A 24,562-nucleotide genomic window follows, 5' to 3' on the forward strand; every position below is an offset into this window, starting at 1 on the left:
TACTTCAGTACACACTAGGTAATCATTGTTTTGAAGATATTTCTATTTGGGACATTTCTGGTTTTGATATCAAGTTTGTTCCAAATATCTGCTCCACTATAGGTAAAACTTCTTTTTTTATATTCGGTCTTAATTTTTGGTATGGTTAAAGTAGCATTTGATCCTGTATCATGAGTGGGTTTGTGCTCATGAAATCTATTTTTAAGGTACTTGGGTGTTTCATTATTTATTAATTTGTACATCATCATTGCTTCATTAATTTCTTGTTTACTATTAAGATTCATCCAGTTTAGTTTTATTAATGCTTCTATGCTTGTGTCTGACCTCCTTACATTGGTGATTATTTTAGCAGCCCTGTTTTGGAGAATTTTTAATTTTTTTAAAGTGTTACGAACATCTGAAAGGTTTAACAACCGTCCCACAGTATTTGTATTGGTGGAATTACTTATAATTTCCTTATATTTCATTGCATAATTAAAGTATATTATTAAACATAAAAAAAAAACCAAGGATAAAACAATCTTAGTATATTAATAGTTGTAAGAATGATGATATACTAATAATAATACTCAAAAAAATTCATCTGATTGTCAAAATAACGATATCGATATATTATTCTTTATTTCTGATACAACAACAACAAGAACAACAACAACAACAACAACAACAACATTAGCCAGAGCAATCAGTAGAGAGCATCTCTGCCCACAGCAAATCCCTTTCTATAAAATAAATCTCTCAAAATATCTTCCTAATTTACTTTAACTACCACCACAACCCACTTCGCTCCGCTCCTCTTCAAAAACACACAGAAGCTCACCCAAACACTTTTTAATGTAAAGATGGGCATTACTTCCACTTCTAGTCTGGGTTTTTAGGGTCTCTTTTTTTAGAGTGGGAATTTTCAGATTTTGTAATCCGAAATGATTTGCTCAAAATTCACTGTTGGCCTAATTTTCACTACACATGATACATTTTGAATACAGAATCCAAGCAATATATAGTATTGAAGCATTTTACTTTCAACTACTGACTGTAAAAAATGTGACAAACGAGTAAGGGGTTACTCGGGTGTATTGGTCCATACAGCCCCTGTTGTGGACAGACAAGAGTAACTGGTACCGATTTACCGGGTAGATCAGACATGAAGAGACCCTTGGGGAGAAGCAAGTCACTGTACAAGCTACAGTAGTCCACACCTCAAGCGCTTTGAGACTTATAGGCTACGTTCAGACTTGCAGTAAAGCCAGACTTGGGTTAAGCCCGGCTCAACGTCAAGCCCGGCTTAACTTTGCCGGGTGTTCAGACTAGCGGAATTAGCCAGGTGCGAGAATTTGCATAATGAACCGTAACCAGGAATTATGTTTCAAAACATTGCTCGCGAAACGTACGCTCGCTCACAGCGTACGTAATTGGCCGGGTTTATCCACCTAGTCTGAACTAGGCTTTAAAGTGCTATATAAATCTAACTACATTACATTACAACAAACACACACAACCTTAGAACTTTAAATGACCCTCAAATTCACACCCGAATTTGGATCGTCACCAACACTTAATAATTTCTTCCTAACTTGGTTAAACTTTCACAAAATTTTCATTCAGAGTTGACACGTTTTTAAAAATATCTGGTGTACTGTGTTTGCTCTTAAATCCCTTTAATTGGTCCTCACATCCACACCCTAGTCCAGACCGACATCCACACCCTAGTCCAGACGGTCACTAAAATGTAATAATTTCTTCATTGGGTCATACCTAACACTCCCTGTTATTTTCATTTATACCTGTGCAGCTGTTTTTGAGATATTTCAAACACAAAAAAAACACACAAAACACCAAAATGTGACACACACACACACACACAAACTTACATGAAAACATATATCTCCTGGCAGAGATAACAACAATAATAATAATAATAATAATAATAATAATAATAATAATAATAATAATAATAATAATAATAAAATATACAATATAAAATTATAATTTCAGAAATTCTTTGCATAATATGAATAGATTTAAAGAACCAAAGAATACAAAATAATATTACTGTACTAACAAATATACTATACCACATTTACAATTTTCTGTTTTTGCAATATTCCTTACATTGTGGACATTATACCCCATACAGGCTCCTTTCACCTAGATTGCTTTTTTATTTTCCTGGTTGGTGACAAATAATGCATGTTTTTTCATACTGTATCATTAGTACATTTCATATGGTTATTTTTTGTGTTTTTAAGTAATTAATGAAAAAAAGCGAAATGTAACAAACAAAAATTTTTAAAAAAGAGAATTTAAAAAGAAAATATATAAGAAAAAAAATAATTATATAAAAATACATAAAAAATAGTGGAAATACAAAAAAAAAAAATTAAAAAATTAAAACAAAGTAAACAAATGAAGAATGTGTGAAGAAGTATATTAAGCCAAGCTTATTTCTTGAAACAATTAATGTAGGTTCATTTTTCTTTCTTGCTTTTATCAAATTTCTTTACAAGGTTAAAATTTTAATTGTACACAGAGATATAATGTATAAGAAAAAAAACACATTTACAATTTTCTGTTTTTGCAATATACCTTACATTGTGGACATTATACTCCGTACAGGTTCCTTATACCTAGACTGCTTTTTGATTGTCCTGGTTGTTTACAAATAATGTACAGTATGGTATTTTTTCTGTATCATTAGTACGTTTCATATGGCTATTTTGGTGTTTTGAAGTAATCAATGAAAAAAGTGAAATGTTAACAAACAAAACTCAAAAAAAAAAGAAAATAAAAAAAGAAAAGGTATAAAAAAGGAGAAAAAAAATATATATATAAAAATACAAAAAAATAGTGAAAATGAGCTGAGCGTTTGGATAATTGGTATGGTTCCTGCCTCTTGCACGCCAGGGCCCGGGTTCGATACCCGGCTCTGTGTCGAGTATTTAATTCGGGTCTTTTATAATAACAAAAAACGCTTAGCTCCTCGAATAACCCTCTCAGGAGAGTTAGGACCATGTTTGTATCCGTTTGATGTTTATTTAAGGCATTAATTTATAAGTTAGCACCAGACCTGCTTACAGGCACTGCCTTCTTGGTTTCGGTATTGTACCATAGGTGGTGGAATGAATAAAGTTTATAACAAAAAAAAATGCGTAAAAAATTTAAAACAGAAGGAAAACAAATAAAGAACATGTGAAGAGGTTTAAGCCAAGCTTACTTCTTTTCTTCTTGCTTTTATCGAATCCCTTGTTTAAGCTTTAATTGTAACAAATCTTGGCCATCTTGCATATGGCTTACTTCATTGTTAACAAAAATTTGTCAAGTTTGAGAGGAATATTTTCTGTCATTGTTTCTTAAACGTGTGCCATTTTTCCTATATGTCAATGTATGTAACTTTACCATAAAATGTAAAAATAAAAAAAAAAATTATATTCACAAATGTAAATAATAATAATAATTTTAGTAAAATTAGTAATGTTAATAGGTAGGTTTTGAAGAGCTACAGCATGATGTATAAACCTTTTGCTTGATCAACATATTCTGGAGGCTTCTTGGAATTATCCCCTTGTCAGTAGATACTCTCAGCACAAGATTAGCTGTGGCTGACACAACCAAAACATTTATCAAGATTTAGAAAATCTTAGATTATCTTTAGCGACTGAACTTAGCTCTACATTCCTCAATGTACCTTTTCAACGTAAGTATGAAGAAACAGAATTACTCTGAAAAACAGATATGTAACTTTAAAAAATGGTTATTAACCTTAATATTAAAATTTCATAATATTATTATTATCTATTTTTAATTTGTATTATTGTAGGAATACATTAACAATTATTTAATAATATTACTCTATTTTATATTTAAACTCACTTTGGTATTTTTTTTTTCTAAAGAGCAGTAAATTAAGCCTAGCTGATATAATTATTTTAGGATCATTAACTAAATATTAAATTGATCAAATTGGATTTAGTGCAATGCTTTACTTTGTAATCTAAATGTGTATTCTTCCACAATGACTATAGAGGGAGCTATATATATGTAAATTCTTTTTATTTTGAATAAAACACAGAGCCATGTTTGATGGTAGGAAAACTGTGTAGGCCTACTCAAGTTAGTTATGAGTATCTAGGACAGCTTAGAGCTGAAGGTGTCGTCAACATCAAGGAGGTAGTATATCTCAGAAGTTAATGTCATTAATTATTAATAAAATGAGAGTAAAGACGTCTGGGATGATTGAAGAGCCGTTTGTAGAGCGTGACCAATGCAAGTCTGGGACTTTGATGCCAAGTACTGTACGCAACATTCCTGTTCACTTACACAGAATAGAAGCATCATGCATGCTAACAATCATGTTTTATAATGCCAACAACATAACAAATGACTTCAATTAATGATGAATTAATTGTACAATCATGTCACGTTAATTAGAACTTCTATGAAATTGTCGGTAATTATGCAAAATCAAAACTTCCAAAGTCTCACGTATTTGGCATAAAGGCCAAAAACTCTCATAAATTTAAAAAAAAATACTGTTACCATGGTTGTCAACAACAAATATAGCCAGATGCAGACAGGATAATAGATTTTTGGAGAGTGGCTTTGCTCACTCAAATACACTGGTGGCTAGCCACTGTGTGTGAAGATCTCTAGGTCCCCGGTTTAATTCCCATTGCTGCTCCCCTTGTGTTTCAGCTGGAGGGCAAAAATGCAAGTTACGATAGCGCACCGTCTTTCAGATAAGACGTTTAAGCTGTTGGTCTTGTGTGTATGCTGTACACTCATCATAAAAGAGCAGGGGATTGATTCACCACCAGAAGACCCCACTGGAAACAAGTCTTCGGACTTAGTGGCTTATCTTTGGTGTGATTCCGCCAAAAATATTCCTATCCTATCCTATCCTTGGATGTAAAAATAGGGGTGAGCGGGTTGGGAGAGAATTCCTCGGAGGACAAAGGACCTTACAGGAAATAGGAAAGATTATACCAAAATAATCTTCATGCCTGCCAACTTCTCAAATATCCGCTTAGTTTCAGCCGACTAGCTCTATAATCAACATAACAATGTACTGTTATTTTATTTCATTTCAATCCAACCGCAAATGTTTTAGACATTTAGGAAATCTCAACGATTGTTGCAGTATGTGATATGAAAGTTCTGTTCCATGAGGATTGTTCCATTGTTTTTAGGGGTATTTTTACAAATGGTAAAATAAGTAAAAAGACAGTTTAACACTATCAAGATTTATGGAAATAGACAAGAAGAATTAATTATATACGTAAACAAAATATAGGAAATTATATACTATTTATAAAGATGTTTTTTTGTTCATATATTTAAATAATCACCATATTAAAGTCTTTCTTTAATCATTTATTTTACAGTGGTGTAAATCTAAAACCAAATATTGTGCGATGATGGGAGATAATCTATCATTTCAAAAAAAAAAAGGTAGAAAATTGTGAAATCACCTATAAAACACAATGCACTTATTGTCTACTGCTTCTAAAAATAGCCATCATATCACTTTGAGAAGTAATCAAGAAAGCAGGATTAATGAAGCAGACTATCAGAACTCTTTAAGAATGATATTCGATTGGTTCATTAGTTCTACTAGACGACATAAATGAAAAACAAACATATCATAATCTCAACATGAGATGTGTCTTTAGTTCAATTATGAAGGCATTTGTCATTCTAAATAATATCTGTGGTTCAACTACCTAACACACTTCCATAAAAAACAGTGCCACACTTAAATAAATATTTATATAAATACATACTCTGAGTACTGTATAAGCCCATAGTCATGTAGCCCACTCCCTAACATTCAATTTTATGCACAGGCCTTTTCCAGGCAAGCTAGCTTCTCTATTAATCACAAATTTTGACAGAAAATATATAAAAGATGTGTTGTAATACTAGCTAAAACGCATCATCAAACCTACGCGCAAAGAACTGAACAGCAAAGTGGTCACCTATTATAGTCAAATTTGTCTTGAAATGATCCTGAAAATGGTAGGCCTACATGGATTGTCTTTTAAACATTTTGAGCCATGTGATATATTTTAACAACCGATATTTAACACATAATTCTCAAGTCTTAATATTCACAATTACACAACCGCCTCCGATGGTGGCTGAATATCATAAAAAAAACTATAGAGGGCATAAAGCAGATATATGCCCAGAAACGTGCCCTTATCGCCTACCGTCATAACTCATGCACAATGTAGTAAACATTTTTTGTAGTTGGGCTGTCAGGTAGATGAGAAATATTGATGGTAAGGTCGAATGGAACTTGAATGACAGGAAACAGAATGTAAGGAAGGGGGAAACATCTTAAAATCACCATAGCAACTATTCAACTACTGTACAAATGATTGAATCTACAGCTTAAAGGTATTGTACACTTACGGTGGAAATGTGGTTTGATAGTTAGGCACTGCCGTTCAAAACACAAGGTTATAGGTTCACTCATGGTCAAGGAGAGAAAACAACTTCACTCTATCAATCTCACTTATAAAAAATATGCCACCACCAGGGACTTAGAGAGCAGACGTACCTGGAAGCCACCAAGGACGAACCCAGGAATAAACACCAGAGATACACCAGGGGCACCAAATGATAATTTTTTATTGATCGATTGCCCTTAATAAATATATTTCTTTTAATTTACATAATTTAAATTGTAGGCCTATTAGAAGTTTTTGATACCTTGAAACCCTCATAAAATATTAATATCACTAAGCCATTTCCTGGGGCTTTCTGCTTTTAATATTATCTATATCATTACTCAACCTGGGAATTATCATACCATATCATATATCAAATCAATTACATCATATCATATCATATATCATTAAAAATCAATAAACAGATATAACATAGAATAAGAAAATACCACTTTAACTCTAAAAATATAGTAAGCATAGCAACACTTTTTCTGTGTATTTTAAAGGAAATTATTTGCGTAAACTGCATATTACAAATATTGATTCCTTTCAAGTAAAATACACAGAGTTTCAAGTAAATGCCAAAAGGCATAAAAAACAGATGTCAGTAATCCGAATTCCAATTGGAATTTGACCGCTCAAACAATGACATAGTTTCCTACTGAGTTCCAACGTGAAAAATATCAAGTTAATTATCTCAGAGAACTAGTTTTCAGAGAGTGACAAAAGAGGTTTAAAGCAGATTCTATGAACGTGCTACGTTTTTGTGACTTGTGTGACAATTCATGAGATTTTAAGCAATGTTTTGCAACATGCAAATCCCTTCTAATTAATGCTCACCACTTCTTCACGACAGGAAAGATCATTTAAGTAAATAAATATGTCTATATAGCACGTTTTTAATATTCTTCATTTTGTGCCACATAAGGCATTGGTACAAATCAATTGTATCTCTCTCTAAATAAGCCTATAGAAATACCTGTAAGTTGGTTAATGGAAAATTATACAAAGTATTAAATTGCAGATGTAAGTATTCATGAATTAAACATTAATTCAATCAATCAATTGCCTCCAATCACATTTAAACTTCCAAAAGCTTCAATGGCCCAGTTGGTTAAGGCATATACATAGTCAATAAAAGGTCCCGATTCTTGGTTCAGGAAATTGTTTTTGTAGTCACAGATTCCTCTTCTTTACTGTTTACAATTTATGTAACTTATTTATGTATAAAGCATTAACGCAAGACGATTTAGAGTTTATCTCTTCACGTGTGACATTAGTTAATAAGTGTTTGGTACTCTATAAAAACATTTTGTTTAACACATTTTTTGTACAAATTTAAATTGCATTAAAAATTCAGGTTTTACTGTAAATATCAATTAAAAAAAATGGTGGTTATTTAAAAAAGATGATCATAATCAGTTTAGGTTAGTGGAATTAATGTTTTTGTTATTGTAAAAGGAATAAAAATTAAAAGAAATCTGTGTTAAGGAAGGGAATACTTTTATTTTGTTTAAATGCATTAAAGCCTCTCTGTGTTTTACAAACCTCTCAAATACAAACTCATCTCTGAGTTTGCTTCCATGGCAAGACTTAGCCCTGTACAGCATACAGCCGTACCAAATTAAATCTTTTTTTGAAATTTACGAACACTGTTCAGACAGAGGGGTATGTAATGGCAAGATATTATATATGTTTGGGTCTCATGGGAATGGATACATGGTAGGTTGCTGCATCAAGCGAGATACACAGGAGTTCATGTTAGGTTGTTTGGAATTGAACTGGTCCGTGCACGTTGCAGGAACACTCCGTAGGGAACAGAGAATGTCGCATAATGTCTAGTATATTGATTCTGTATTCAATACAATGACCAAGTAAACATACTGTAGGCACCGGTACTTTATATACAATTGTATTCATTCTATAGTAAATTTTAAGGTGAATGTACTCACTCCTTCTCGCTCAAGTTCAGCTAACTGTAATGAACATCTTAGTTCAAAGAGTGTGTCGCCCCCAAACATCACTCCAATGAAAGCACCATCATTCTTTAAGCAATTGTGAATCTAAAACAAAAGAAAAAACATTTCTTTTTAGCTCAATGTGAAAAAAAATCCCTGTCAGTTAACAGTTATTTAAATAATACTCTTATTCTTTTGAATAGCCTGTTTGACAGCGGTATTTAGCTAAAAAAAAATCGTGTCTGGCATGTCGCATATTGAGAACAGCACATTTTCAAGGCATTTAATAGTACATTAATACAGTAGTTCTATTTCATTTGTATTTTTTTTATTCCTTTCAGCAACAATACATCACATAAGAAAACAAAGATGAAGAAAGAAAGAGGCTGAGGAGGGCCAATAGTTGTACATAATCTATTATCACCGGTAATTGTTGCCCCTCCAACTCCAACTTCCAAAACATTAAACATCAATTATAAATATAGCTACAAAAATATAAGATATTATTATAAAAATTTAAATATACAAAAATTGTCAAAAATCAGACAATTGCAAAAAAATAAAAAATTCTAATTATACTAACATGTCAAAACATGCACTATAATTAACGGTAAATTTTAATAGTTAAATATTACAGTAATAATAAAAATAGCAAATGAAAATATAAGATTCACTTATATTCACTATGCTTATTAAAATCATTATGTTTTCGTATAATGTTGCTTCCTGTGTAAATATTATTGAAAATTGGCCCTTGATGACTGCAGTCTCCAATATAAACTTGAATGATATAATAATACTTATTTTCATTGCCGCAGATTATTGACAAATTGTATTATGCAAGTTGTAACGGTATACACTAATGTAGTTCAATTTCGTTGTGCTTTAAGTGAACAACAAACAGAACATGCAACAGTATCTTGTCAACAAACAATATACTCAAGTGTTATCATTATTTCATTAACAATAAACTGTCTCAATCATATACTCAAATCTCTGCTTATTGTGACTCCGCTCTTTACATAATGGAACAAACTATGTGATCTATCTATCTTTTTAACTAAGTCTCCTTCTGACAATAAGAGTGTATTTGTCTTTTATTCATCGTACATTGAATGCTATAATAGCTATATACAGTATAATCGGGCGATCGGCCAGCGCAGTAGTTAAGGTTCAGGCTATCAGGGGTTCGAGTTCTCAATGCGCATTGCACTTGTGTCCTTGCAAGGCATTTACTCGCATTTGTATCCCTCTACCCAGTTGTATGGGATCCTCGTAGAATTTTGTGGCATAAAAATGATATTGGTTGAGCACATAATGCATTGCAGCATGACTAGATATACTTTCGTAGGGAGTGGAAGAAATAGTACTTTGTACCAATTTTACCAATTTATAAAAAAAATAAGTCTAACGTTGTCTGGCTTACTTGAATGTATAGCCTTGGGCTGCATGAGACGTAATGAGTTATTAAATATTATTATTAAGAGTATATTTGTTTATGTATTGTCATGTATGTATTCAGTTACAAAGTACAGAGAAAAAAGTGCCAATGTGATATTATCTACAACTCACTGTTATGCCTAAGGGCAAGTAACCTGTGCATCAGTCAGGCGGAAGGCAAATCCTTCTAGATTATTCTAGTATTAGATGAGCTAAGCCAAAGCCTAGTAATGTAGGGCCTGTTGTCAGGAGGTTAAGATGAGCTTGAGTAGGACCAAATCCCAGGCAATTTGCATGCACAGAGCCACCAATTGTGGGCCTATGATATCTGTTTGACTTAGCACTGCTAATACTAGGAAAATTTGATGAACATTTAATGCAGAGCGATTGTCTATTATATAACTACAGTAAGAAATTAATAGCATATTAAAAATTAACTGATTTGTGAGGCAATTGTACTTTTGTTTATTTATTAGAGTATGATCAAGAAAAGACATTTTGTGAAAGTAATTCATTTGAATGAAGATATTTTGAATTAAATACATGACAAAACAAAATTTGTTTAAAATAAATTTGGAGAACCTGAAGAAGTTATAAATCAAGTAAAGTTTAATCAATATATATATAATAACACTAATATAATTAACAATTGCAATAAAAATATAACAAAAAATAATTGAGGATGGAAGGACTGAAATATGAAATTAGTAAGTATAAAATAAATGTTCAAAATTGGATGAAATTAATTAGAAATTAGTTAAATTTTAAAATAGTTATAATTAAAATCAACCATGAAAATAATTGGATTAATTCTGTAAACTCGTTAATAAATCCTTTACATATCTTACCTGATGAAGCGTTCCGGGTAGATCGTTGATCCAATGCAAACTGCGAAAATAAGTAAATTTGCAAGTAATTTATTTTTAAGTGGCGTTAATTAACTTGACCATTGGTCTTTGATTAGATCCTTAGCCTAACTCGGTCCATCTAACTGACCAATTTAATGTTATAATTGCATTTTGGAGGCGTTCCAGAGTTTATCTCTTAAGTTATTGCCAACTTTTTCATAATTTAACTTAATCTTAATAATTAATAATCTTATTGGAATTATTAATTATCTTCATAACGTATACTTGGCAATTAACTTTAATCAAAAGTTACAAATTTGCATAAACCATTTTATTTATTTTACTTATTCTGTTTTACTCTTAGATAGAGATGGCAGGCTATAAAGGAAAATAAACTCCTATTCCCAATGAGATTCACCTACATTATATTCAGAACAAAATGAGATTTTAATTAAGCAAGGCTTTAAACAATGATGATAATGAAAATAATTTCAATTCAATTTCAAAGATTCAAGACAACTGAGGCATACAAAAAGCAACAAGATGATCGCTGCACGGATGAAGAGCCTGAATTTTATAAGAGAGCACAGAAGAGGGAGGCTTTAAATGTACTGAGAGAAGTAAGCTGTCTGACATCGGGAGGAAGATTATTCCACAGACCAGTAATTGTACAGAAGAATGAAAATTTGAAAGCATTACAACGGGCAAATGGAACGGAAAGTGTTGAAAATTCGCGACGCAGATTGTGTAAAAAATGTTCCTCGGGATAAAAACAGAGGTCAGATCATTTAAAATTTAGAAGCAGAAACACAGGGAAAGAAATTCTTTCCTGGCTTCGAGAGAGAGAACACCCAACTTTTTCAGACGATCTTCGTATTTGATGTATGCAGTCGAATTACGATCATTTATGTAAAGATTAAGGCAATACAGGGTTATCTTTTTTTTTTTTTTTTTTATCTTTTATTTCAACTAACCAATTCGCAGCATATAATCTGAATTACATGGTGTAACAAAATGTAAAATTTACAATATAAAAAATTATTTCAAGACAGTTAATTACAAACATTACTTAACACAACTAGACAATATAGATACTGATTATATATACAGGTTAGTAAAATAATTATTTAAAATTAAGACATATTCAAATACAAAGTATATAAAATAGGCATCATGTTTATAAATATAAAATATGGACCAGCCTCAATAAAAATAAAACATTTGCCAATGTTATATAGGCAATATCAATTTAACGCGTATTTTCTAGCAATCTAATTCTCAGCATCTCTCGTTGAGGCAGTGGATGAGAAAAGGAATTGCACTGTTCCTATATCTATTAGTTTTATATTTTTGGATTTGATATGTATTACAGTTTCGTAGGGTCATATTATGGTTACTTTTATTTATTGGGAACCAATTTGCGTATCTCTGAGATTTTAAACATTTCAGTCCAAATTGAACACAAAGATGGAGTCGTCTATCGGCCATCGTTTGGAGTCCCAATTGCTGAAGTGTTTCCGTATATGATACATAATCCGCACCAATAATAATCCTGGAGGAAACAATAACTTCACAAATTCTGCCAGGTACCACCTGTTAATTACGAGCGTTGCACACCGGTACAGGTTTAGCATTGCGGCTGCCGTACCAGGCCTAGGTAATTCCATATCATTCACAATGGCTTTAATCCAAAAATGTTACGATTGCTACAAATTTTCTTTAAACAGACTCTATCAAATGAATCTTAATAATAAAAAATACGGTCACAAAACCAATTAACGTCACAAAAACGGTTAAAACAGTCTTAACATTGACAGACAAAACAATGTGTGTGACTGCTACCAAGCGCCACCAATAACGAGTCTATCTTTATCACATTTTAAATGGGGGCAACAAGCGGGACTAACATATTCAAGTATAGGTCTAACAAAGTCTTGTTTTAAAGTATAGGTCTAGCAAAGTCCAGAGTTAATGTTTTAAAAAAAGGGTTTATTAGTAGATTAAGTATATCTTATAATAATTTAGTTCAGGCCTATCCCAATATTGATATTTTTAATTTTGACTTGCCTACTTTTCATCATACTCTCTTGAAACATTTAGGACTTTCCCAAAAAACCCACCAAAATAATATAAATATCCGACTTTCCCAAAGGTGACAAAAGGCCGGGTGGCAACAGGCCTGGCTGGCAACGGGCCTAGGGTGGCAACGGGCTGGGTGGCCAGGTGGCAAACAGGCTGGGTGGCCAGGTGGCAAAAGGCCGGGTGGTAACGGGCTGGGTGGTAACGGGCCAGGTGGCAACGGGCCCGGATGGCGACGGGTCAGAAACCCCTCGAAAGATCTGAATGCAGGTATAATAAAAAAAACTTTTTAACATTTCTGCGGTGGGATGCACTTCATTAGGGCACGTCCAGAGTCTCCCAAATTTTGAGTTCCCGGGGTTGGAATGTCTACAGCAGCAACAAGCTGGGTGGCAATGGGCCGGGTGGCAAAAGGCTGGGTGGCAAAAGGCCTGGGTGGCAACGAGCCTAGGGTGGCAAAAGGCCAGGTGGCTAAAGGCCGGGTGGCAAAGGGCCTAGGGTGGCAAAGGGTCAGGTAGGGTAGCAACAGGCCGGGTGGCAACGGGCCGGGTGGCAAAAGGCCGGGTGGTAACGGGCCGGGTGGCAACAGGCACGGATAGCAACGGGCCGGAAACCCCTCGAAAGATCTGAATGCAGGTATAATAAAAAAACTTTTTAACATTTTTGCAGTGGGACGCACTTCATTAGGGCAAGTCCAGAGTCTCCCGAATTTTGAGTTACCGGGGTTGGAATGTCTACAGCAGCAACACATGTAGACCCAATGACCAAGTACAGAAGTGCTGAGAAAAGAAAGGCGCTATGTAAATAACTGATAAATAAATAAAAGTATATAGGCACTGTCGGCAAATGAAGTCACATGACCTACAGGTATTGTTGGTATAATATAAACAAACATGATTGATTCTCATTTTTGTGAAAATGCATAGCTTTTTGGAGCGTTTTTACTGTAATGTAAGCACATTTAATGAAGTTAAAAAATGTTGGATAAAATGCCATTCATCATCATTATCTTCTTTGACATTACGCACTTGAAAAAATCTCTCCAGCCAGAACGACATTTGCCTAATGTGTAAAGACCCACTTTTAATAATAATAATATGATAATAATAATAATAATAATAATAATAATAATAATAATAATAATAATAATAACAATAACAATAATAATAATATTTATTTATATAGTGCATTTTCAGATTTACATCTGTTCAATGCACTTTTCATAAAAAGATGACAAAATACAATATTAAAATAGGCAACATTATACAATGAAATTACAAAAACATTAAATATATAAAGACTACAAAAATATAATTATTAATGACACCATTAAAATAGTTGAAAATTTAAAAAATCACTATCAATGAAATAAATATTACTTATTACCTTAAAAATTATTTTTTATAATTATTTTCAAAATTATTACTATTGAACACATCAATTAAAAATTTCAATTCAATATCTACAAAACATGTTATATGATGTTCCAAACTAAATATTATGTGATCATTATTGGTTTAAGGTCGCCGGATATGTCAATTGACAATGTTCGGAGTCTGACCTTGCATTTGAATGTCAATGACTTGTTTTCAAGTATAAACATTCTTATAGGTAATAAAGAATGTAAATCATAAAACATTCAAAGTAAACCATCTACTTTAATTTCAAAACTTTCGGAAAAAACAATTAATCGAACAAGAAAACAAAATTAACTACATGATGATGTTGGCAAAGGAAGCATTTGCTGCAACCTGCATTTAAAGTAATCTACTAATGGACATGCACAAATGAATGCCTGGTTCACTAACATTTTTATTGAATCCAAATCTATGAAACAGATCTCATTGTATCTTTTATATTGAATACAATCGGAAAAACATGGAATAAATATAATCCCAGAAACATTAGGATTATTCAGAATGTACTTAAGTTTAAAAAAGAGGATTGCATTTGGCTTCAAATTACAATCATAGGCTTGTTTAATGATGAGTGTTTGAAAAATAAAAACTTGAGTAAAAGCTATGTTAATGCGGAGCAGACATTTGTCAGTCAAATACAATAATTTACCATGTCTGTATCCATTCGTAAACCTTTCATTATAATTAGCATTATGGATTTTTTTTATTATTATGACTGAAATTTCGACAAATCATGAAATGGATCTTTTTCTAATTGATGATGTCTTTTTTCCTGTTTTAATTATAATTAATTAAATCAATTATTTCTGAAAATACCATCCACATGGAATTATAATTAAAAATGATTCATGACAGGCTTGCAAAATATATTTTGTTAAACCTTCTCATTCATTATCGACTAGTGTAGTATGCCTTAAATTTGCATTGGAAATAAATGTTAATAAAAACATTGACATTTAACAAGACTATATCATTTGTTAATGTCATTATATTTTAATAATTACATCACTAATGACAAAGGTGAATCGGTGGTCAATGATTTATTAATTATAAAGATGATGATGATAATAATGATAATAGAGAATTTTGGATTGCACAAAAAGTCATCTGCGCATTCGAGAACATTGAGTTCTCAGTGTCATCTGGATTTCTAGAACACAGTTTGGCTGAATCTACGTTGTCAGAACATAGCACGGTCATGGATGAGTGAATCTGTTGTAGAATCACATTGTCGCGCAAATCGAAAGCTAATAGCAATGATGATTGTGACAACAATAATGATTATAAGGATAATGATGATGATAAAATGCTGAAAAGCTGATAATAAATTATAATAATGTTGGTGTGAAAATAATTTTTAAAAAGTGAAAGATAAAGCTGATAAATAACCGCCATCACCAGAAAGGAGGATCACTGATGACAACAGAAGTTGAAGGAGGAGGACAATGATGGATGTCGACAACAATAAATGTTGAAGGGAAGGAAGATGTTGAAGAGGATTTTCTTCATTAATATGTTTCTTGATAATGGTGAAAATTTGGTGTCGATGATGTTAGTGATGCTTCAATCATTCTTTATTGATATTTCCAGTTAATATTTCAAGATATATATACAAAAGAAAAGAAATTTGGTAATATGGTAATGATGTTTAGGATAATGATGGTGAAATAAAGCTGTCCAGATATTTAAAAAACTGTCATTTGCCCCATATATGATCATGATGTGCCTATACATGGTCATGATGTGATGTCATCATGACCATATTTAGGCATATCATGACCATATTTAGGCATATCGCATGGTTTTGTCATATAAAATTTGAAAGTGTGAAGAGGACTTGAGAATAATAATGATGCAGATAGTTAAAATAAGTGATGGTGGTAAAAATAATTTGACTAAAAAAACATTAAACAATAACAGTACCTGAGACTACTTAGCACTAAATCCAAAGAATTCTCCTGAAATGGTATAAACTCTTCATCTGCTTGAACCTTAATAGTTTCCACATCTTCACAGGTATGACTCTGATTCTGAAATTTAAAAAAAAATATAAAGAATATAATTAATTTAAATGCTAAACATAAATGTAGTGATGTGCCCTAGTAGTAAATAATGAATATATATCACTTACAAATTAAAGATAGCACATATGTAGGCAATAACATTACTTTATTTAAAATTCAGAATGTCTGTCTGTTGGAATATGTTTCTTGTTTTATTACTTTGGGAATATTTATGAGGTGCTCCAGAATTATCTGGGGAGTATTGATCATTGTACAGTTATTCCACAACACTGAAAATTTATATGGATTTTGTACATGAATATGCATCTTTCTACATATTAAACCTCTTAATATAACATACAATCAACTCAATTATTTCCAACAATAATTGTATTTTTACAAAGGTTAAGTCATTTAAAAAAACATTTAGTTAAATGCAAACAATATAACATCGTAGATTTATTAATATTTTGGCAAAATTTCAAATTTGTATTTTTCTGTACTACATTTTAGTAATGACGATGATGAAGCACCAACACCCACAAAAAAACAATTTAAGCAGGCTGGGTGAGAACCAAACTATTATATAGCAAAAACCTACTCCAACTTTCTTAATATATTCATGTTAGATTCTGGTCTAAATTTTTTTTTATTAAAATCATTTTGTAGTCAATCAGTCACCATAATGTCATACTTTAGGAAGGAACTGATAATATTCTATGGTTAAACAATCCATGACTCTCAAATTCTTATTTGCTTTAATAAATCTGTTTAATTAAAGCTTTAATTGGTTACACTGTGCTTTTTTCTGTCACACCCTATGAAACTTTGGATGATCTGACGTAATCACAACCGAAGAACGTGTTTCAACATCACCCTACAAAAGTTGGCGGGCAAAATTTAGGAAGCACGGCCTGTTGTTTACAACCGACCAGCAAATGGCATTATGAGGGCGAAGAATGTGTTGTGTTTAGGAAAATTTATCAAACCGAAAATGCATTAAAAACAATGTAAAAGTATCAATTTAATTGGTAATTAAATTTGCTATGTAGTACAGCCAAAAAAACAGGTACTGTACGTATTATATGTTAACTTTGTGTAGGCAGTCTTAACAAACCCACAAGGCTTTGCTATGCATATTTCATTGACTACGCCCTAGGTAGGCCTATAACAGGCTTGTTCAGAAAAACGTTCAATACACATTTTCTACAAACAGAACTGTACAGAAAAAAAAAACGAACATTATAGCCGATCCAGTGGTTGGGTGGTGTCAGTATCAGGGGAATGAACTGTACATTCGCTACACAGTTTTTAGAAATAGAATGGGCCACCAAGCATGCAGAAATAAAAATCACTAAATCAAACAATATTCATCACCAACTGATATTACAAGCAATGGTATGATTGACCAAAATCAGACACCACAAAGTATCTTTACATATATCGCTATATAATCATCCCAAACCATATAATATAAAGTATATACTTATAAAAAATAAAATTCAATAGGGTTCCTCATAGGCAGAAAACCTTTTTTTAATTAAATTGAATTTTTGCCTCGGGCAATCTGTTGTGGCATCAATAAACTCTAATAAACAATACAGCACTATTTGATTTGAAGTAATAAACAGGCAAAATTGATAATTCACTGCAGATTATATTAACTCCAGTGACCTACTTCAGAGAAAGTAGGCTATATAAATTTGTTTAAAAGACCGGAATTGAAAAAAATTATTTTAATATCAAATTATCCAACTCTGTCATGGATACTGGTTATGTATCAAATTAGAAAACCAAATGAAAAAAAAACCCACATAAAATTGAAAAAAACCAACTACAAATCATTCCTATTCCAAGAATGGAATATGCTTCAAGAGAATATATAAACAGCCAATCAGAGACAAGTAAGTGATGCAGATTAAGAAACTTGCTCCTTATAAGGCAGAAAACTAATTAAGTTAGAATCACAATAGCAGACAATCTCAATGATTCTCATAAATTCCAAAACATTTATAATGTTTATATTGCACCGAAGTACTTTTAAATTCACAATTACGGTATTAGATTGTAAGCATACTGACCTACTTATTAATTCCTTGTGCGAAAAAAAAAAACCACCATAAACGACATCAATTAGAATTTATTTACATTTCATCAGACAGTGACTGACTAGCCACTAACAGCACGTAATATACTCTATAGTATTATACTTGGTAAACTAAAGCCAGGTTCACATTGGATTAAAGTTACTTGGTCGAACTGATATGGTACATAATAAATTTGAGCAAAAAACAAATCCAATGTGAACGGAGCTTTTAGGTCTCATTATGTTTTAGAAGAGATCCTGGAATTTTGCATAGATATCTAGAGCTCTGATTCATCAACATTAGAGGGTTGGAAAACATATCCGAAAGGCAAGCATCTTAACCATTAAGCTATAGCTCCACTCCAGGATTTGGACCCAGGACCCTGAGATTAGAAGGCAAGCTTCTTAAGCTTGGTTCCATAAAAATCGCTACACTCTATCGCCTACTTTGTCAACACTGATTGGTCAGTTGAATCAGGGAGCAAGCATCTTAACCACCAAGATACAGCTCAACTCCATCAACACTGCAGGATTTGAACCCAGGACCCTGGGATTGGAAGGCAAGCATCTTACCACCAAGCTACAGCTCATTTCATCTCTATGTTCTCCCATAATGCAAAATCTCATAGTTATATCATACTTGTGTTCAAAAAAGTAAAATGTAATAACATACAGTAGGTAGACATACTATAGTACTTGCTTCTGAAAACTTTTTTTTCTATTTCGCAGATTCAATGCATAAACAATAAAATTACAATATTCAAAATAAAAATAAACTAATATAAAATGTTAGACCAGCTGATGTAAAACTCTGTATAATCATTATATTATATTATAAATATAATTACAATAGCAACAAAACAAATTCTAATAAAATAACAATATAGGCTCTCTGTTGTTTCACACTATATAGATAAAATTGTAGGCTAATCTATTCCACCAGCATATATCACTTACATTTTTATTTCAATACATAAAAATGTTGGATGGCAATAAAATGATGCTATAAATACAATATAAAATTAGAACAGCTACAACGTGAATTACATTGTATAAAAAAAAGGATATAAAACTATTATGACATACATAAAATATGAAGTTTATATAAATTATGTAATTATGAAAATGTAAATTAAAATGTACAAATACCAGTATATATCTAGACTATTTGACTACCATTGACATTTTAGACTAAATTTTGGCTGTCAACTACCGTAACTAGGCTAGCACTTTATTAACGTCGAAGTACACTGTACATTTACCAGATAACTAACCATTGTGTCATCCAGTGGTGGATCAAGGGATTTTGACATAGAAGGGGCTCAGGGAGGGATTTTCAGATAGACGGTCTAAGTAACTTAGCCCCAACAAGGTTGTGGCTGAAGCAAGAATAAATTCTGATTTTGGCAACTCTAGATGGGCGGAATGGCACTCTTAAAATTAAATTTTATTATAATTGTCTTTTTTTCTCCATTTTTTAAATAATTTTTTTTTTAATTTAGGAAGGGGGATGGTGAGTCGGCTGGGAGCGAGTTGGTTGGGCTGCAATCCGCCACAGCCATTAACAGCCCAACATTGCTGTTTGATGTCCACGTTTATAGCGTTTTAAAGCAGTGCACTCAATAATACTATTAGTAATTCAACAAAATGTCACTGAAATTAAAAATAGGAGAAAGTTTTAATTTTATTTTTATTATAGAAAGTATTATTTCAATATAATATTTATCTCGGCAAAGTATTGGTCAAGCGGCCACCTGACCTGCCAGACCGCTTCCGCCGCCCAAGTTAGGGTAGGAGATAGGAGATAATTAAAAATTGAGAATGCAGATCTGCTTTGCCTTGTAATATGCCTTTCGTGTTTGCTTTTTCTAAATGCCTGGCAAATTCAAATACACACAAGAATCGTATTTTTACAGGCAAATAAAAACCTAGATACATATTAAGTTACCAAAATCGATTTGCTTTTCATATTAAATTATGATAAATGAATTAGTTTACATAATCTTGTATTTGGTATTTACATTGTAAACTTATGAAGAGGTATAGCGAAAATCTGATGATGACAGTCTCATCAATCTGTTAACTGTCTCAGACACGATAAATCTTTTGAGCCCAGATTCAAGAAAATCGGGAACACTTTGACAATTGTTAGCTTAATTTGAATTGGTAATCACGATAATATGGAAAGTTGTATTTTACAAAAAAAAAAATTAAGAATTAATTAGAGTAGATAAAAGCAATGGATTAAGTAAACTGAATAATTCTTAAACTGGGTTACGGGGTCATGTGAAGCATCAAATTATAATTTGCGAAACCTGGCACATTCTGCATCATACAATGCTCGCAGTGAATCCATCTCCGTTTTTCGGAGCAGAAAGTCATTTGAAAACAATCTTGTGCTCACTTGTAGTCGCATTGCCTTCTCTATTGTTGTGCATCGGCTTACGACCATCGGGGCAATGCGTGTCTGGCTTTAGTCTCCATCTTCTACTTTAGGGTTCTCTTTTGAATGTCTCCTTTTATGCCTTCATATTTCAATCTTCATGAAGTAATAATTCAAGATATTTAATTCTCCAAAGTTATAACATACAGCATTTCAAACAGAAAAAAAAATTGAATTTGAAGAATCTGGGAGAGTCTAAGGAAGCAAGCAAGCATAAAACCAGCTGGAGAATTATTCAGTTTAATGTTAAAATTAAACTAATGTACCCATGTTTATTTATTTCGAAACTTGCTCCCTCCTTGATGCCAACTTGGCATAGACCTTCGATCGTGTCCTTAACTTGAGATTCCTTTTGTCAAATCATAGCGATTTAAAAGGTTACCTATTGTTACAATTGCCAAAATTTTTAATAATAAGTTGTATGTTTATTTTTTTTTCCGTATTGTTTTTTGATGTATTACAATAGGCCTACTGCTATTTTAATAATGGAAGACTATGGTTTTAACCTTTTGTCTGTTTGTTAGTCACCGCTTTGAATTTGATTGAAGTATACCTATATACATATTTATATAAAACCGATTTTTTTTTTTTTTTCTTTTACTGAATTTGAGGTACACCTATCTTTAATTTTAATAGTATACACTTTTGCTTCTTATTTAGGTTTGATGGAAATAAACAAAATATATACATAAATACATTAAAGGATATGTTTGATTGATTGTAATGTTTTATTTACTATCAAATATACATAGGTGATAACTGATTAGATTATTTAAAAATCATATGGGGAATAATGACTCATTGGTTGATGTGATACCATTGAGAAACTACTCATTTGAGTCATTGTAATTATTACAGATTTTGATGTACAAATGTGAATTGAGGCCACGGATAAATTATAGTATCATCAATATTTCCCAAAGAATGGTTTTATTTAAATTGTTCATAAATTCCCACAGCTTTGTAACGAGTCCAGGAATGAGTTGATTTGGTAATAGGATTGGAGTATTTGCGATGTACTCAGTTGAATTGTCATACTCAAGGGACATACAACATGGCTGTTTGCACTTAGTAATATTGTTGTAGTTATCCTCTAGGGGTAGATTCTCCACATGTTTAGACTTCATCCTGATGCTTTGGAGACAGTTTGTTTTATTTTGAATGTAGGACTGATTTTAGTGGAGGATGGTTAAGATTGCGGAAAGCTATTAATAGATTCAGAAGTACAAATACAATAACAATGATATCCGAGATTAAAGTGTGTGATAATTATAATTATAATGAAAATAATAATACTTTAATATTTTGTGTAGTGGGTTTCAAAACTATCTTGACTAAATTCCATCTTTGGTTGTTTTATTGTTTCTATTATTATTGAAATTATTGTTTTATTTTGTGTTATATTTCCTCCAGAGCAATAGTTCCGCTACGAAAGTTTTTCTAAAAACGTTATTAAAATTATTGATTTATGCAAACGTTAATAACAGATAATGTTTCCAAATTGTCTGTTAATGCCAATAACGCCCTGAACGGAGTAATTAGTAAACTGTAGGTTGGTATCAGGCATATCCATTTGTTTGTTTTGCGTTCCCTCGGGCTCATCAAACACGCTTTTGTCTACTTCATCTCCTGTTCGCGCCATAAAGGAAAGTGTCGTCCAAAGTCTCGTGGATTAACATACGGGCTCTGCATTGCTGCTGGGACCTCTATGGTGCGTAAATCCATTTTCGCTCTCCCCTCGAGATTGCCTGTGTCGCTAATTCATCCATCACAACCCGATGCTTTCATCAAATTATTTTGGCCTAAAGCGAGTCATCAGTGCTACTTCATGACAAAGCTTCTATATAGAGTGACATCACTATATTCATTGAGAATGGAGGCTTTCTGGAAATTTTACATGTTTAATCCATCTACTGAAAGACTAATGACGCTTTTATTATTCGGAATGAGGAAGCCATTTTTAGGTCATGGTCATTAAATGACTATATTTTCAATCTTGAAACGTATTTACCAGTTTTGTATAAAGTGCAATTCATAATGTCACAAACGATTAATAATGTATTTGATTTGGGAAAAACACGTCTTAGTTTGATTTTTCCTAGAATTAATAAATTAATTCTAAATTATTGTTATTAATAATTGTTAATGATTTTTCTTGTTTAAAAAATAGTTATCAATATGCTAATTTATCAATATTGATCACTAATATAGATATCAACCAATGAAAATTATTTACATATCACTTTTTAAAATAATAATCAAGATAAAGTAATTAACTAATTATTGATCTGCTTATCCTTTTTCTACAATTTTCTAGTATTTGTCAATAAATCCATAGTTTCATTATTTATATCACAATTCTTTCAATAAACAAATCTATCGGCATAATTAAATAAACAAGCAATCATCTTTTTAAATATTACTAATAATAATTAAATAACCATTAATTAAACATTAATTAAATATGTATTTATTTGTACATCAATCACAATAACATGTCAATCTCTTGACCTACCAATAATACAAAATTATTTAATTAATCAATTTATCAATAAATCAATCTCATCGATTTGTCAATTAGCTTCACCCACAGCTAAAGTGTCAATCAACTTGACTTGCACGCTCATCAAGAAAGAGCGTCTCTTACAACACATCATCAAACACCGACACACAGGAGTCATGGAACAATCAACGATTGTCGCATGATGGAACAATCAACGACTGTTGCATGATGGGATAATGATAAACATGGAACAGTCCATTATTTGTTTTATGAAGTTCAATGTATTGTTGGAACATTCAATGGCAGTAATGACGTAGAAAGTACGTCACATTATATAAAGTACAGTTGCACATCAATATAGATTTTATGTTTATTGGCTTTTTTTCTCAAAGTAGATTAGGTATTGCATCATACATTTTAAACAAGCAATTATGAATTACAATATCAAATATGAATATGTAATTATGAATAAAGAGTATCACATTACATAATATAAAACTTCAAATCATTTTAATTCTTATGCTTATCTTAGTTTTTGTTAGATGTACTGTTTATAAATTATACATATCAAAGTAAAAATTCACAAAAGCCAATATGAAGTTTAAATCGGTGTTAAGCTAAATCGGTTTTAAGCTAAAAAATAATATTTAAAATGCTTACTTTGTATAATTCACTTAGTTAAAGTTTACGTATAAGTTAAACTTACTGATGTTTTATGTACCAAAGTGGGTGAGGATGTTCCTGGGTTTAAGTAGTACTGACAATGATCCCGAACCATAAGTGTGAAGAAAGACATCCCAAACCAAAGTGACAGAGAGGATGCCCACGGATCAACAAATAAGAAAGAATAATCTTGAACTAAAGTGGGAGATAATGCTATTGGAATTATTGAGGAAGAAAAAATTATCCTGAACCAAAATGAGAGAGAGAATGATTGGGAAAAATTATGTTCATGAACCAATGTGGGATAAAGGGTGCTATGAACGAATGCATGAGACAGATAAGTATGCACCAGAGGGTAAAGAAGTGCCTAAAAAAACATTTAAAAAAGAAGCAGTTTGGCAGAGCGGAAACAGTTTGGTTTCCGAACTTCAAGGTCTGGGTTTCAATCCCTTGCTGTGCACTTTGCTTGTGCCATTGAGCAAGGCAAAATATATGCATTACTTCTCTCTACCAAGGAGTCTAAATGGGTACCTGGTGGGGTTGTCAGCTACTGCGCCAATATGGCAACACAACACAACACCAGGGAAAAGAGCGCTTCCAAACCTAAAAGATATGTGCTATATATATATATATATATATATATATATACTCTCTCTTATACACATATAT

General features: G+C 32.0%; 1 protein-coding gene across 2 annotated transcripts in view; it reads right to left on the reverse strand.

Annotated features, from left to right (window-relative positions):
• Positions 1-24,562, reverse strand: part of LOC117111944 (arginine-hydroxylase NDUFAF5, mitochondrial-like) — a 112,494-nt gene that overhangs the window by 46,893 nt on the left and 41,039 nt on the right. For both annotated transcript variants that reach the window (XM_033254994.1, XM_033254995.1), the window contains 3 exons: positions 16,119-16,225; positions 10,699-10,738; positions 8,405-8,515 (listed from right to left, as the gene is read on the reverse strand). In XM_033254994.1, the coding sequence (XP_033110885.1) occupies positions 8,405-8,515; positions 10,699-10,738; positions 16,119-16,225 (258 nt within the window). The remainder of the gene's footprint in view (positions 1-8,404; positions 8,516-10,698; positions 10,739-16,118; positions 16,226-24,562) is intronic.

The sequence above is a fragment of the Anneissia japonica genome, unplaced genomic scaffold (assembly GCF_011630105.1).
Source record: "Anneissia japonica isolate Jap-2015-1 unplaced genomic scaffold, ASM1163010v1 scaffold1594_len1068242_cov183, whole genome shotgun sequence".
Classification (NCBI taxonomy): Eukaryota; Metazoa; Echinodermata; class Crinoidea; order Comatulida; family Comatulidae; genus Anneissia; species Anneissia japonica.